We start from the raw sequence: 14,356 nt of genomic DNA, 5'->3' as shown, positions 1-14,356 counted from the left end.
CAAAGTCTGAAAGTAATCTAACAACGTCCAACAAGTTACCGAGAAATTTGTCGGGTACATTTCGTACATAACGTCTGTCATGTCTGTGGTGCTCACTCTCTACGAGGATGTACAATAAACTCGTACAGTGGCGACATACCTGCCGTTTCATCGAATTCCGACGAAACTACAACGATAACATTATGTACTCTCTGTATATATTATGCATGCGCGCGACGTCAACGGATGCAGGTTAGCGTGCCGGTCGGCACCTGGCACCGCGGCAAACGTTTATCCGTTTCCCTACCGACCCCCGACTCGGGGGGGTGGTGGTGTGTTTTGGGCGATGTAGTGGTGGCAGCAGGTCAGGTACACGATAAAGAGGCCGAGGGGGTTATGGCTGCCCGAGCTTCGCGCGCTGCGAAATCGGATTAACGTCATGCATGTCGGGCCGACCGGATCTCGCGACGAAAACAGCCAAGACGACGACGAAGACGCCGACGAGGACAAAAGTGCGCGTATAATATCCGCCGTGCCGGTCAGGTGTCCGTAAAGTCGTCTTCGTCAACGTTCTCGTGAAAACCACCACGAAACATGGGCAACACCGAGAGCAACGTGGCCAGTGGCGTCAAGAAGCAGGTTGACACCTCGTCGTTGCAGATATACAACCTGGTCGACCTCAAAGGTTCGTATATCGCATATTGTCGTGTGTTGGACGCACAGCTTTAATAGATACTCCACAGTATTATAATATCTGTGGCCTAATAAATACTATCCAATTTAAAATACACGCACGTAATATTTTATATATTTTGTCACTTAAATGAAACGAGTGCATAACAAATATGGTATACGTAGACGATTTAATAGCATTCGAATAAAAATATTTATAAAAATCTCTGGCAGTGATTAATCAAAAAATTGGTGTTTTAAATATTTTGTATCACGTCATATCAGTAATTTATAATGAGCCAATAACAATTTTAAAAGTATAATATTAACATTTCGTTTTGTTATTCTAGTAAAATATCTTAATGGTAGATAAATCGCAAACACAAAAGAGTAAATGATATTATAACTACATAACCTTCAATTTTAAATACTTATTAGAGCATACATCGCGCGTAAAGCATAATTCAAATACTTTTAATGTCAAACCATATTTTAAGTTTCGCTAAGCAAAATCATTTTTTTTTTAATCGTTGCTGATAGTGCAACAATTTTAGGTAATAATACTGTTTAAAAATCTTTTGTTTTTAAAAGTGATTTTTAACTTTACATTTCCAACATAGTTTTCATATTTTTGTTGTTTAAGTAGTTATTATTTCAACATATAAAATAAGATGAGCAATTCAAAATAGTAAAATATAATATTTAATAATATTATTATATCTTCATTTATAGATATATTATTGTTACTATATCTATTGTAAATTGTAATATTAACGTTTAAGACTCTAGTAAATCGATCAGTGACATTGGAACATTTCAATAATATTCCAAGGTCACTGATCAAAGTTCCTAAAACTCTCAAAGTATTTGTTAGCTAAGCATAGTTATTTATAATAATTTTATATTTTTATTGAATTATTAATAGTTTGATTTAATATATTTGTGTTCACACACAATAGATATATAAAAAACTAACAACTCGAAACCAATATTTCAAAAAAAATTTCTTGCAAAATATTACAATAGCATCATATTATAATATTTACAATACAATATTAGTATTTAGGTAACAGCTAATACCACAATATAACGTTTTATAGAAGTTGTTTCGGTTCAGTATTCATCTATATAAAACATAAGGTCCTATATATATAGCGTTTTAATATCATATAATTCGCTCGGTTCTATGATGTTATATTATAGAATTACGTTTTATGTAAAAAGGTTTCTAAACTTTTCTTGCGATAATCCAAAATGATGTTGGTTCATAAAATATCTTGCCACTTTAATCACTTATTTTCAACTACTACGACGTTTCAACAAAATTGCTTTTAAAATAAATAAAGATTATTAACAAACTTACAAATTTAATTCATATCGCTTAACTCATTAGTCACTGTAAAATGCATGCAGAGTATAACTTAAAAGGAATTAATTATTATGATTTATACCCAATTATGTGTTATGGTAAGTACAATGTTCATGTTATAAAGTTTTTAGAGGAAATTGTTTTTGTTTTTTTAACAAATCACTAACTATACATAAAGTGTTTATTTTAAATTGATTAAAACAATTTAACAAATTTAAAATTTTATAATAATAAAACACTTTTCCAAATTAATTATTTTAAATATTTTAAACTACATTAATTTGATGTGATAAATATTTGTTAAAATCGAAGTTTTCAAATTAAATTTCTATAGAATATTATTTTATTATTTTATTATGTAAGACGAAGACAAGTCGATAAAAAATCAGTATTAAGTTAAAAAAAAACCAAGTCTAACTATCTTCTTATTTTATAGGTTTATCTTGACCACCCATGACATTAAATCGAAACTATTGAATTGGTCTTTAAATAAAAAGCAATATTTTTAAGTGCTATAATTAAAAATAAATGTATAATTCTTAAACGACTATCGTTAGTAATAGTATCTATGTGATGATTATTGCTTAAACTATATACATTCCAGATATAATATGAAACATAAATATTTATTTACAGTATTTCATATAAAATAGTTACTAGTTAAAATAACATCAAAATAATGTATTATAACTTAGGCGTGTACAAAAAATAATAAGTAACAAAACAATTATTATTGTAAATAAATAATAACACTTAAGACGTTTATTATAAAATAAACAATAAAATATTAAAGTAAGATAAATATTATACATTTAAAAAATAATAATGTTTTGTTTTCAAAAACTCCTCGAATACTTATGAATATTTATATAAATATAACTGATTATAAAAAATCTTTAATATAACCGGATATTGCATCTGATTGTTGTCTTAAAAATTACAGATGTTAATAAATAACTGTTTATTTTCTTGTAAGAAGAGACAATTCCAAAAATAATAAAATGGATATATATATATATATTATCAGTATAATAATTTGAATTATTTATAAACGATATTTCAATGTGTTTATAAATATAAATTATATTAAGCAGTGACGGTCTAAACTCTAAACAAATAAAATAAATGTATATCAAGTCAAAGAATTATACAGGTGAAATTGACAATGTAAAAATTATGTTGCAACTTGAAATACATTTTACCAACTATTATCAATATGTTATACCGTTCTCAAGTGATGATTTTTCATGCACGCAGCAATTGATTTGTATACATGTATATAGATTTTAAATGTATTGATCAAAGTGTAAAAGCACTCAAAAGTACACGCAATATCAAGAATCATCCTCTCGCCTCTCGGCCAAAGAACCAATAATGGCGATACAGCGTCCTTTATTAATTATTAAATATTAATACAGTATGCAACATTACAGCGCCACGACCTTTACTTCCCGGAATCATTATAATAGGTCGTCCGGATGGGAATTTTCAACCAAAACGAAATCAAGGGTGAACAGTTATAGTCATAAGTATAGACATTTTATAGATGTAGTTAAAACGATATATCCCGTATGCCGCTTACCAGTACCGGATATATTGTTGGGGTGAAACGTCCCGGGTACTGCGATACCCTTGCTTATGAAAATTATGAAAATTATTATATTCCCGCAGAATGGTGCCCGGGACGGTTTTTGTTGCAGTGTAATAATTACAAATTACTTATTACAAAATTAAATGTCCTTTATATCGATTTCGTTACGAGATGGTTACACAGAAGAGTATATATTTTACATTATATAATATATATATATAATATAGAGTAAAGGTATTATACGTATTATAATTTATTATATATATATATGTGTGTGTAACGAATTAAATTTGGATTAGAATTAAAAAGAAAAGTATACACAGAATAAATGTTAATCTAGTTATCCTTTTTCCATTATATTACATGCGTACCATTTATTGCGGCTTAAATTTATGCCTGCTTGAGCAAAGCATTAAATATCCCTTTTATTTTCACCATCGTCTTAGTGTATATATAAATATATAATATACATTTTATACTCAAACTAATCGCAGTCTTCGATAAATAAACTCGATCCGCATCAAATAATAATGATATGATACTCGCAGGTACACCCGTTTCGTGTCATCGACATTTATTTATCACAATAATATATAATTATACAGACGGTATTGTATTCCGGAATTTTATTCATTTAATAACGCATTGTCTAGCTCAATAAAACTTCCAAGTATAATATTTAGTTATTTTTTTTTATATATATACTCATATCGAACACGAAAAAAAAATGTATACTCTACCTATATAAAATTCCGTCCACACGTTATTCAATTTGAAATTTTTTCTTGCCATGTTCCGATTTGAAAATCAATATGAATTTCGTACGACCTTCAATTGGTCACGCCAAGTATGATATTATTTTTATAACGATATAAAAACGGTTAATTTTTTCGTCCTTTTAGGTTGTGGTCTTCTTGTAGATTTGATGAAGAAAGCTGTGCAGACGAAAAATTTTACGGAGCTGGACAATGCGATCAAAACCCAAGTGGAGCCCATGCTGTACAACAAGGGTGAAGGTAGAATGATACCGATCGCCAAACTCGTATTACTGAGAAATCGTGATCGTTCCCGAGCGAGATGGGTTAGTGAACAAATTCAAAATTAAAATTTTTTATTTTTTTACTACACAATCTATAAAAATAATATTTACAATAAGTGTGATTGTTGTATGATGGCTGTTGGGATAATTGAAAAGGCCACTTTTGATGGATTTGAGGTACTTCAGTGGATGGTCTATTATGCTAAAAGGTCATCACAGCACAACTTACATTTTAAGCACCTTTCAGGATCACCAGGAATGTTAGGAGCTAAAAGTCACAATAATAATAGCTCAGTTATAAATAGGTTGCGATGGTTTTGTAGATGGGAAAATAAAATCGTCTTTAGAGAACGTTAACCACTATTTGGACGAGGGGAATAGAAATATTATTATAGAGCGTGTGGTTAAATATTTAGTATGGTACTTTAATGATTTTATGAAGACATTTAGATTGAAAGGTTTAGACACAGGTCGTGTTGGATAGAGTTTATCATAACATCAGAACTAAATTTCGTAAATCTACATGGATTTGAGTGTATTATACATTAGTGTATGATGTCCATGTAAGTCACCCGCGTGAACTTAATTCTGCATGAGTAACAGTCTAACAAATTTATTAAAGAGTTATTAGAGAGATTGTAAGTTATTCGATAGAACAATCTTTACGCCCAAAATTAGTATTAGATTATTATATTTTGAATACCACAAAATAAAAATATAAACGCATCGTGCATACAATTAAACAAGCAGGCGCAGATTGCGTCCTATATGTGGTATACTATGGCAACGCGCGTGAAGTAAATAAATATACCATACATGTATTCATCGACTTATCACAATTCCGAAGTTATCAACAAAAAATGCATTACTCAATGATTTTGTTTTACTATCAAAACATAGTTTATTAATAATAATCAAATATTTATTTTTCGTTAGTTATTACTGTTTTAGATGAAATTTTAATGCGGCAATTATTTGTCCAACGCGCGTAATCCGACAGACGTATTCTGGTTTTCATACACGTTTTGCGATCATACATCGCTTTATAAAAATAACAAATTAAATTTGAAAGAAAACCTAACCAGGTTACTTATTTTTGGAGAGGTGAATAAAATGGTGACGTTGAAATGTTTAATCATTATTCCTAATCAGAAAAATCAGCATATGATTTAGAATACGATAATTTATTAAAACACAATCCATATCCTACGAATATTCAAATATATATAAAATATCACATTTAATGTTTTTTCATAAATCTAATAGAATTTTATAAAACCTCTTATGGAAATATCTATTGATTTTCATATGAGATAAAAATTTCACCACGCGCTTAGTCAAAGGTAAAGTCGTTATAATAGTAGTAAGCAAAAACTAAAAAAGTGATCTAATAAATAAAATAAAAGAACAAGACTTTATTATTGGAGCGAACAAGATATTGCTTTCAGATAAATAAATCGAACTTGCTACTTATTCGTAATGGTTACGTATCTTTGATATGCTATTTGAACTGGTCATATAGCATTAAACTTTTTAACGGTCGAAAATGGTTGTGTATAGCTAAGGAAAAAACAAAGACTTAAGAGCACTGATTTTTTTTCATTTAATGTTTTACAAAAAAATATTATAAAGTAAAATATTTATCGAACGAAATGGTGTAGTATGATAAATTATTGCGTGCATATATTTATATATATGCGTATATAATTTGGGTGTACAATTAAATACAAGATCATAAACAAAATTTTCCTAAGATTTTAAAGATATATATTTTATCAAAAGTGATGAAAGTATAACCGAGTTTGAAAATCAAGGGGGTGCTAAACGTTACTGTAAGGTTTCAAATGGACTGCCAACTGACATTTTTAGGAACGTACCGTGCTTTCCGTTTCCTCCCAGCATGGCGTAAGTTATATTATAAGTTTATAAAGTATACCAAGATTTATGAAAAAAAAATGAATGATTATACTTGTGTATTAAAATATATAAATATATTTCATTTTTACGAAACAGAATATAATTATGATATCAAGTAATGTTTAAATATTTAATAATACTAGTTTTGCTAAATTTTCTATAAAAATAGTAAATTTTTTAATATTTTAACGTATCGTAATTGAAAACTGTATAATGCCGTTATTTCACTAAATTAACGTTTAAAGTTTAAGCAAAAGGTGTGAAGTATATATATTATCTCCGTAACGTAATGTATTTAATTCTCTACGTTCTATGCATGTCTGAACTTTAAATATTTATAGTTCGACAACTACTACCGAGTGATTAATATTCGATTTTAGTTCATTAAAAAAAAAGTATCAAACTATTCTAACTTATATTACAACAATTTATAATGAAAACACAAAAACACTCCTCTCGTAAAACTGGTATGATTCGATTATTTCCACATGTTCTCTTCGATAAATATAGACATCTAATCCTCTTGTGATTGATAAGAATTAACGATTTCTCAATTTTAAATTGAATAATAAATAATAATAGGTATATTAGTGAGTTAAAAAATATAAAAGCATGGTAAAAAAACAATACGTAAAATGTTACTGACATTAATTTAGTTGTATTGAAATAAATAAATTTATAAAAATATTTCTTAATCGTATAAAAAAATTAACGAGTCAATGAATTATTTTTATGAAATTATGATAATGATTTTCTGCCGTAGTTTATAAATTATAATAGATGTATAAAATGAATCCAAATTAATGATAATTTACAACTGATGGGTTTTTAGGATATTTCATCAAAAGCGTTTTCAATTTATGATTCAGTAATATGTAATACCTATTGATTTTGTAAAATATTGTGAACTAACAATAATCATAATAAATATTATTCTCCAATGTACGGTGACTTCTTTTATTCGAAAAAGTCGTGTCTGAAATAAAATATTATAAAATAAATACATATTACATATATATGTAAATGAAAAATTATTTAATTGTAAGACCGATTAGTTATATAGCAACACACTGTCACTCAGAATCTAAAATAATTTATGAATTTTAATCGAAATAGATATATATATATTTATATTAAGCGGACTGCCCACCTTGTGGGTTGCCAAAAGACACACTATACATATTCAATATTGATATACATAAGATTGTAACAAAATTATAGTAAATAGTTATATAAATATAATTGCAATTAATATAAAAAGATAAAATCTCTACTGGTAGAATTGATGACGATTTATAAAAATAGAAAGTTACGCAAATAATTATTATTAATATAAGTAGAATTATTTTTCTGTACTTTATATTAAATAATTACAGTTGACTATTCGCTATATTTGTTCTTAATACATTTTATATTCGTTACAAATCAAATTTTTAAGTAAGTTGTATCTCATACACTTATGTTCTATTTATGTCACTTGGTGTCAGCAGTATTAAAAACAAAATGACTCAATAGTTTAGATTTATATATATATCAATTTTTATCAAATATCGCCTTATAAAAATACATCAATCGGTACAGTTAATTTATGGTAGATAATAATCGTAATACATATTACATATACTACTGATTTATTTTAGAACAATAACATACTAGAATTGATCATAACATTAATTTCAATTTACATTATTATCCGTCTGACCTAATATCATAGGTCATTAGTCAAATATTAAAAGTAAATTTGAAACCATTTTTATAATAATATCAAAAATAATTGTTACATTAAATTACATTAAAAATCACTTCAAATAAAAACATTAACTTTAATACAATACAATCAAATTCTGTCAATAGTAATATGACATTTGCTTTTAAAAAACTTTGAATGTTGACTAAACTACTAAAGGAACTAAAAAAAACTCCATACATGTTAGACCATAATAACTTATATAGTATTATATACTTTCTGCCTATATACATATGTTCTTACTATAATCATGAAAAAATTAACATTAATTAACAATATATATTAGACTTAACTATAGTATGCACAATATTTTTTTAATACTATTTTGACTTAAGAGTTAATAATATACAATATTAAAATATGCACCAAATTATGTTGTATTCGTAAGTAAATCAATCACCACAATTACTTCGTTTTTCGTGACTATAGGTACTGTAATAATAAAACTACACCTAAAATATAAATATTTAATGATTATACTTTATGCCATGTAAAAACTTTGAATTAGATATAAGATTAATAAAAAAACACTAACGCGATAAAAAATTAAAATGTATAATGAAATATTGCTTTAAAAGTGTTATTAATATTTTCAACTGGAAATTAACTTGTTTCTTTAACTACAAAAAAAAATTATATATTTGTTTATTTTAAACTAGATAATTACATTATTTATACGAAGTATGTGTTTAATTTCCATACAAATCAAGTTATAAAGTGTCGCCATTGGGTAGCTGCTTTTATCATGTACGATGTACCTGTGTCAAACTTTATATACTTCCACATTCATACTTATCGTAATTTTAATTAGAAATTAAATCGAATTTTCGAAAGTATTTCCTTTGACCGTATCGTTAGAACCACAGTTTCAATAATACAATTATTCATTATTATATACACGTAAGCGTATTCGACGAGCTGTAGGTAGGTAATAGGTACCATTTTTCACTCATAGGTAATTTAGTAATTACATTTAGGTCTAAGGGCTTACGTGTAGTAAATAATATATAATTTAATAGATTTCTTATCATTTACTAAGCCTAAAAATAAATCATTTGTCAAAAGCGTATTTCAAATAATTGATTATAATATATGATGGTTCAATGTGTACAACGATAAATTAAAATATTTATAATTACAGACTATATTATGCGGATTTTTGTTTGACGATTTACTCCGATCGTTATTTTCTAGTATCCATTTGTACAATAACAACGAATCAAAAGATATTTATAGTTTTAAAAATCATTAAAAAATAATAATACAATAAACCAACAATTTTCCAAGACTATAAATTAATCAAAATATGAAAAACAAATATATTTTAACTTTTAAGTTTAATTACGTTGGTAGTCGGTAGACTTGTAAATTATCAAAGTTTCCAGACTATACGATTCTCCATAAATATATACACAACAAATATGCACATATATTGATTTAATCGTGTATCTACGCTGTACAATTATTATAATTAACGAATGTTATAATAAAACATTAATGCCATCATTAAAATAATCTTCTACAATGGTGAATGGCGAATATTAGTATGGATATGAATTACCGACAACATGGTTAATATGATACTGTTATATGTGTTTGAATTACTTATGGAAGGCCATTGTCAAAACAGATATGCGTGTTGAACTAACACGTAAGTACTAAACATCCATTCGATAAAATGCCCATCAGATTGATCGCAGGTATAAATTTGCTGTAAAGGGTCCCATTAGGCTTCCGAGTGCTCGTGACTGCCCAATTATAATATTATAATTTATAATATAATATAGTATAGCATAACCAACGTGTGCATAATTTTTGCCCCTGGGAACGTTTGTAAATTTTAATTTTAATTTTATTTTTAATATGTACATTGTCCTCAATTTTTTTATTTTATTTTATTTTTTTGCTTGTAAAATGACAGCCATACGGATATAGGGTGAAACAAAAATACCCGGCTATTGAAATAACTTTTGTTATAATCAATATTTTATTATTATCTCTTTTTTTTATATATATAGAAAACAAAAAATATAAAATTTAATTATATTTGGTTGGGAAAAATTCAAAATTGTTAACCTTAGTTTTTTTAAGTCGTGGTTTACTTTACAATTTTTTTTTTTTTTAAGTAAATTAATTTGAAACGTAATAACTCTTTTCAAAATATTATTTTTGAGAATTTTTAGTTATGAATAAATCTTAAATTATATTTTGTTGCTCATTTAATTTTCATATTTTCTTTTAAAATGTTTAACTTGTATCAATTTTTCATTTTTATTTATCAGGTCTTTCTGTTATACCTTGTATAGTAGAACATAATAAACCAAAATAATTTAAAATAAGTGTAATAACACTAATAACTAATAACTAATATCGTTATAATACTTCATAATTATGTTTATTTATTAAAAAGAAGAAAATTGAAAAAAATTAATCTTAAGCAGTTTAGTGAACTGATTGTCCACCAAATTATTATCTATATATATTTTTTGAGGACTAAATAAATCTGCTTTAAATATATCATGTATTGATACATCTTGTCAAACATAAATCATGTAAACATTTACGAATGAGAAATCTTTAGTATGAAAGAGTCAATAAGTAAATACTTTCACTTTTCAAAAGCTTTATTGTCGGTGATGGTTTATTTATATAATATATATAATACTATAAATATTTATTGACCGTGATAATGTCTTTAATTATTATTTTATCATTATTATCAAATACTCCTAGCTATGTACACGTATATTTATATGATTATATGAATTTAATACTGTAATAAATAGTTATTTATCCTAATCTTTTTTTAATAATACAATAAATGCCACGAATCTTTTTTTCAAAGCAGGACATATTATATAGCTACACTAAGCGTGATTTAAATATTTGAACAATTTCTTTCAATAGGTAAAAGAATTAGGAAAAAAAATAATTAAATTGTGATTAAAACTAGGGAAAAAGTAGTACACGTTATTTCATACATCATAATACTTACCTACCCGTAATAATCGACGACCACAACACTCACACTTGCGCGCGCAGTCACCAAAAAAATATGCTATAGGGCATAACGTATATTTTAGGAACACCGCCTAGTTTCCGGGCGATCGATTTCACTTTTTAACGGTTTAAAAAATCTCTGCCGTAGTTTTAAAAATGTGTGATATCGTTGGGGGGCGTTTGATGTTTTAGTTTGTGGCTTTAACGAGTTTTTATTTTTTTTATTTTTTTTTTGTACCTAAATTAATACATGCACACAACGCAGAAAATCGTGGTGAAAAAAAAATAATCGCATCAGCCATCGTTTACTCACTGCAATGTGAGGCAAAAAAACTCTACGACTAACAGACGATTATAATCTTTATAAAGATTGCATTCACAATTTAAAAACGATACATTTCAATACATATGAATTTGTCGAATGTGTAAATAATAACTAACATACGGTTATTATAATATGATGTAATATTGATGTTGGATACAATATACAATTTAACTATCTGCGTTTATTAATACGATAATATTATTAATATCTAACTGTATTTAACTTTATTTGTAAAAGTTTTAAAATAAATTTTTAATTGCTTATAAATTATAAAGACCCATACAAATGGTGAAAAATCCAATAAATGCATATTTAATTAAATTGTTTTTAACTATAAATATAGTACACTATAACCCACAGAAACTAATTATAGAATTTTTTGCCAACATTAAGTTGTACATATTGCATAATTAATTTCTAACACATATTTTACACGTTATTATTATTATGTTATCCAGTTTATAGCTAGCGTATAACACCAACCCTAAGACCGTGTTCTTAAAGTTACGCAACAATTAGAGGAACGATGCCCCAAAGCATCACTCACCTAAAATTCGATTAAACTTTTATGTAATTTTGTATGACATACATATTATAGACGTAGTATTAATTAAACAGTTAATCATTTCGTTATGATCGTATAATATGCAGTACTTATACATATGTGATACGTCTACACTTACAATAGATAACCAACAATAATTTTATGTGACGATAGTAAGCATTGGTTTTTTGTACAGTAAAAATAATTGTTTGTTATTGCAAACCCAACGATTGTACGTAAAATAACAATAATTAAAATATTACGATCATTAACGCGACGATAATACGTTCTCCCGACTATTTGTATTATTTTTATAATTTATTGATATATCGTTCAAACATATTATTATCCTTGGTAATGAATAAAATAAAACAGCTCATAGATTACTCATTCGAATATTGATTTCGATACTTCGAATTCTTTATAAAAATTGTCCACCAAATAATTTACAGTGGAAAAGGCAGCTGTCGTTTGAAAACCAGAAGTGAGCGTCCACGCAAAATAACATACCTTGAGTAGAGAAAAAAAAAATCACAAGAATTTTTTAAAAAAAAACGGCGTCATTGAGTGTATTTAGAATTTCCAAAAATCACAATTCGAATAAATTCGTACGAGCAAGTGACGACTACGCGGGGGCGAGCGCGTCTGATAAATCACACCCTGTATACTGCGTTTGCACGAATAATATCGAACGGGTTCTCGCCGTTTCCACGTGCGGTGTGACGCGTCACTCGGCAATGAACGATAACAATTACAATACATTGTTATATATACCGTTCCGCGGAAAGCGTCGGGAGCACACAGCGCCGTTCAAATATTGCCATCGGTACGGAACGCCCAAACGGTTCGGTTGTACGATGTTAAATATTACGGTCGCGGCGGCGGCGCGGCGGGTATAAAGGACGACGACGGCGTGCGCATAAATTCGCGGTCGCGCAACACCGATAATGACAATATTCGATATTGCGGGTAGGCAACGCCGCCGTATTGTTATTGTGCGTCGCGTTCGAGGACGTTTCGCGAAAAGGACTCGCCGCAATATCATAACATATGTGCACGTCATGCACTGTGCGTGTACGCCCATACTGTGTGTATTATAATGTAACGCAAAAGCGAATGGAAAACCTACGTCTTTCGCCCGCGACGAGCTTAAGCGGTGTATTCCGTACCCGCATAGTGACGCGTTATAATACTGTATAATACATGTACGGCGTAGACAAACGCCGTGTAGGTCTTGTGTGTGCGTGTGCAATGCGCTTTATCGAGAATACGGCCGCGGCGGCGGCGGCGGCGGCGGCGCGTTATTATTATTTACGATGAATTAATGTTTTACACGCGACAAACACAATACCGTTACTTAATTGGAAAATTACGAATTTAATTGAGTTGAAAGCAGTTCACGAAATTTCGGTCCGCAATAATAATTATTTCAATTATCAGTTTGACATCACAGCGAAAGTTCCAGTCGCTGTCGCTCGGAAACGCGGTCGGTGTGTGTGCGTGTGTTGTGCGGGCGCGTTTATATCATAATATTGTGTTACATAATATGCAATAATAACATGACAACACGGGCGGGTAAACGATAAAAAAAAAAAAGACCGCGCAAACGTAGTTCTTCGTTTTTGTTTTTGTCTTTTATTTTTTTTTTTTTTTATCTCCTTCGACAAATTAATCGACTTCCCAATGCTAATTTACACGGCCGAGTGGAATAACAAATTAAAATGCAAGATTAGCACGGAGGGGGAGAGAGAAAACTTGCGCCATTAAAGCGTCACTGTCGACGAATAAAGTAAACGTAATTTATTTCGTTTGAAATTTAAAACGCGTGCCATAAATAATAAATTAACGGCTGTTGTTTTCCATATGTAAAGTAGAAAAGGCCTGCCGTGTTAAGTCTACTACTTCGCAGTAATAAGTAATAATATTGCGTTAGGGACTTGCGATTTCATTACAAGTAATATTATTATTATGTATGGTATACCAAATATATTGTACATAGACCATTACACGCCAACTACACGGTGCAGTAATAACATTGCAATATAATATTACCAAAAACAATATATATATATATATGTCTCGACTGTCCATGACTCCAAACAACTATCACAATTCAAATGTATATTATTATTCTAATTCGAAGCGACGTGGTCGCGCCATACCACGTTAAACA

At 28.6% G+C, this 14,356-nt stretch overlaps 1 protein-coding gene across 2 annotated transcripts in view; it reads left to right on the top strand.

The window, feature by feature from the left end:
* Window positions 1-443: 443 nt before the first annotated feature.
* LOC113551855 (transient receptor potential cation channel subfamily V member 5) overlaps window positions 444-14,356 on the top strand; it is a 48,837-nt gene continuing 34,924 nt past the window's right edge. Inside the window, exons 1-2 of one of the 2 annotated variants that reach the window (XR_003405146.1) lie at window positions 444-664; window positions 4,514-4,692. Coding sequence is in view for 1 of the 2 variants with exons in the window: in XM_026954394.1 (XP_026810195.1) it covers window positions 574-664; window positions 4,514-4,692 (270 nt within the window). In the remaining variant the exon portion in view is untranslated. The remainder of the gene's footprint in view (window positions 665-4,513; window positions 4,693-14,356) is intronic. The other variant, XM_026954394.1, reaches the window with a different exon arrangement.

Source organism: Rhopalosiphum maidis, chromosome 2 (genome assembly GCF_003676215.2).
Source record: "Rhopalosiphum maidis isolate BTI-1 chromosome 2, ASM367621v3, whole genome shotgun sequence".
In the NCBI taxonomy this organism is placed as follows: Eukaryota; Metazoa; Arthropoda; class Insecta; order Hemiptera; family Aphididae; genus Rhopalosiphum; species Rhopalosiphum maidis.
This window is presented reverse-complemented; position numbering and strand designations above follow the sequence as displayed.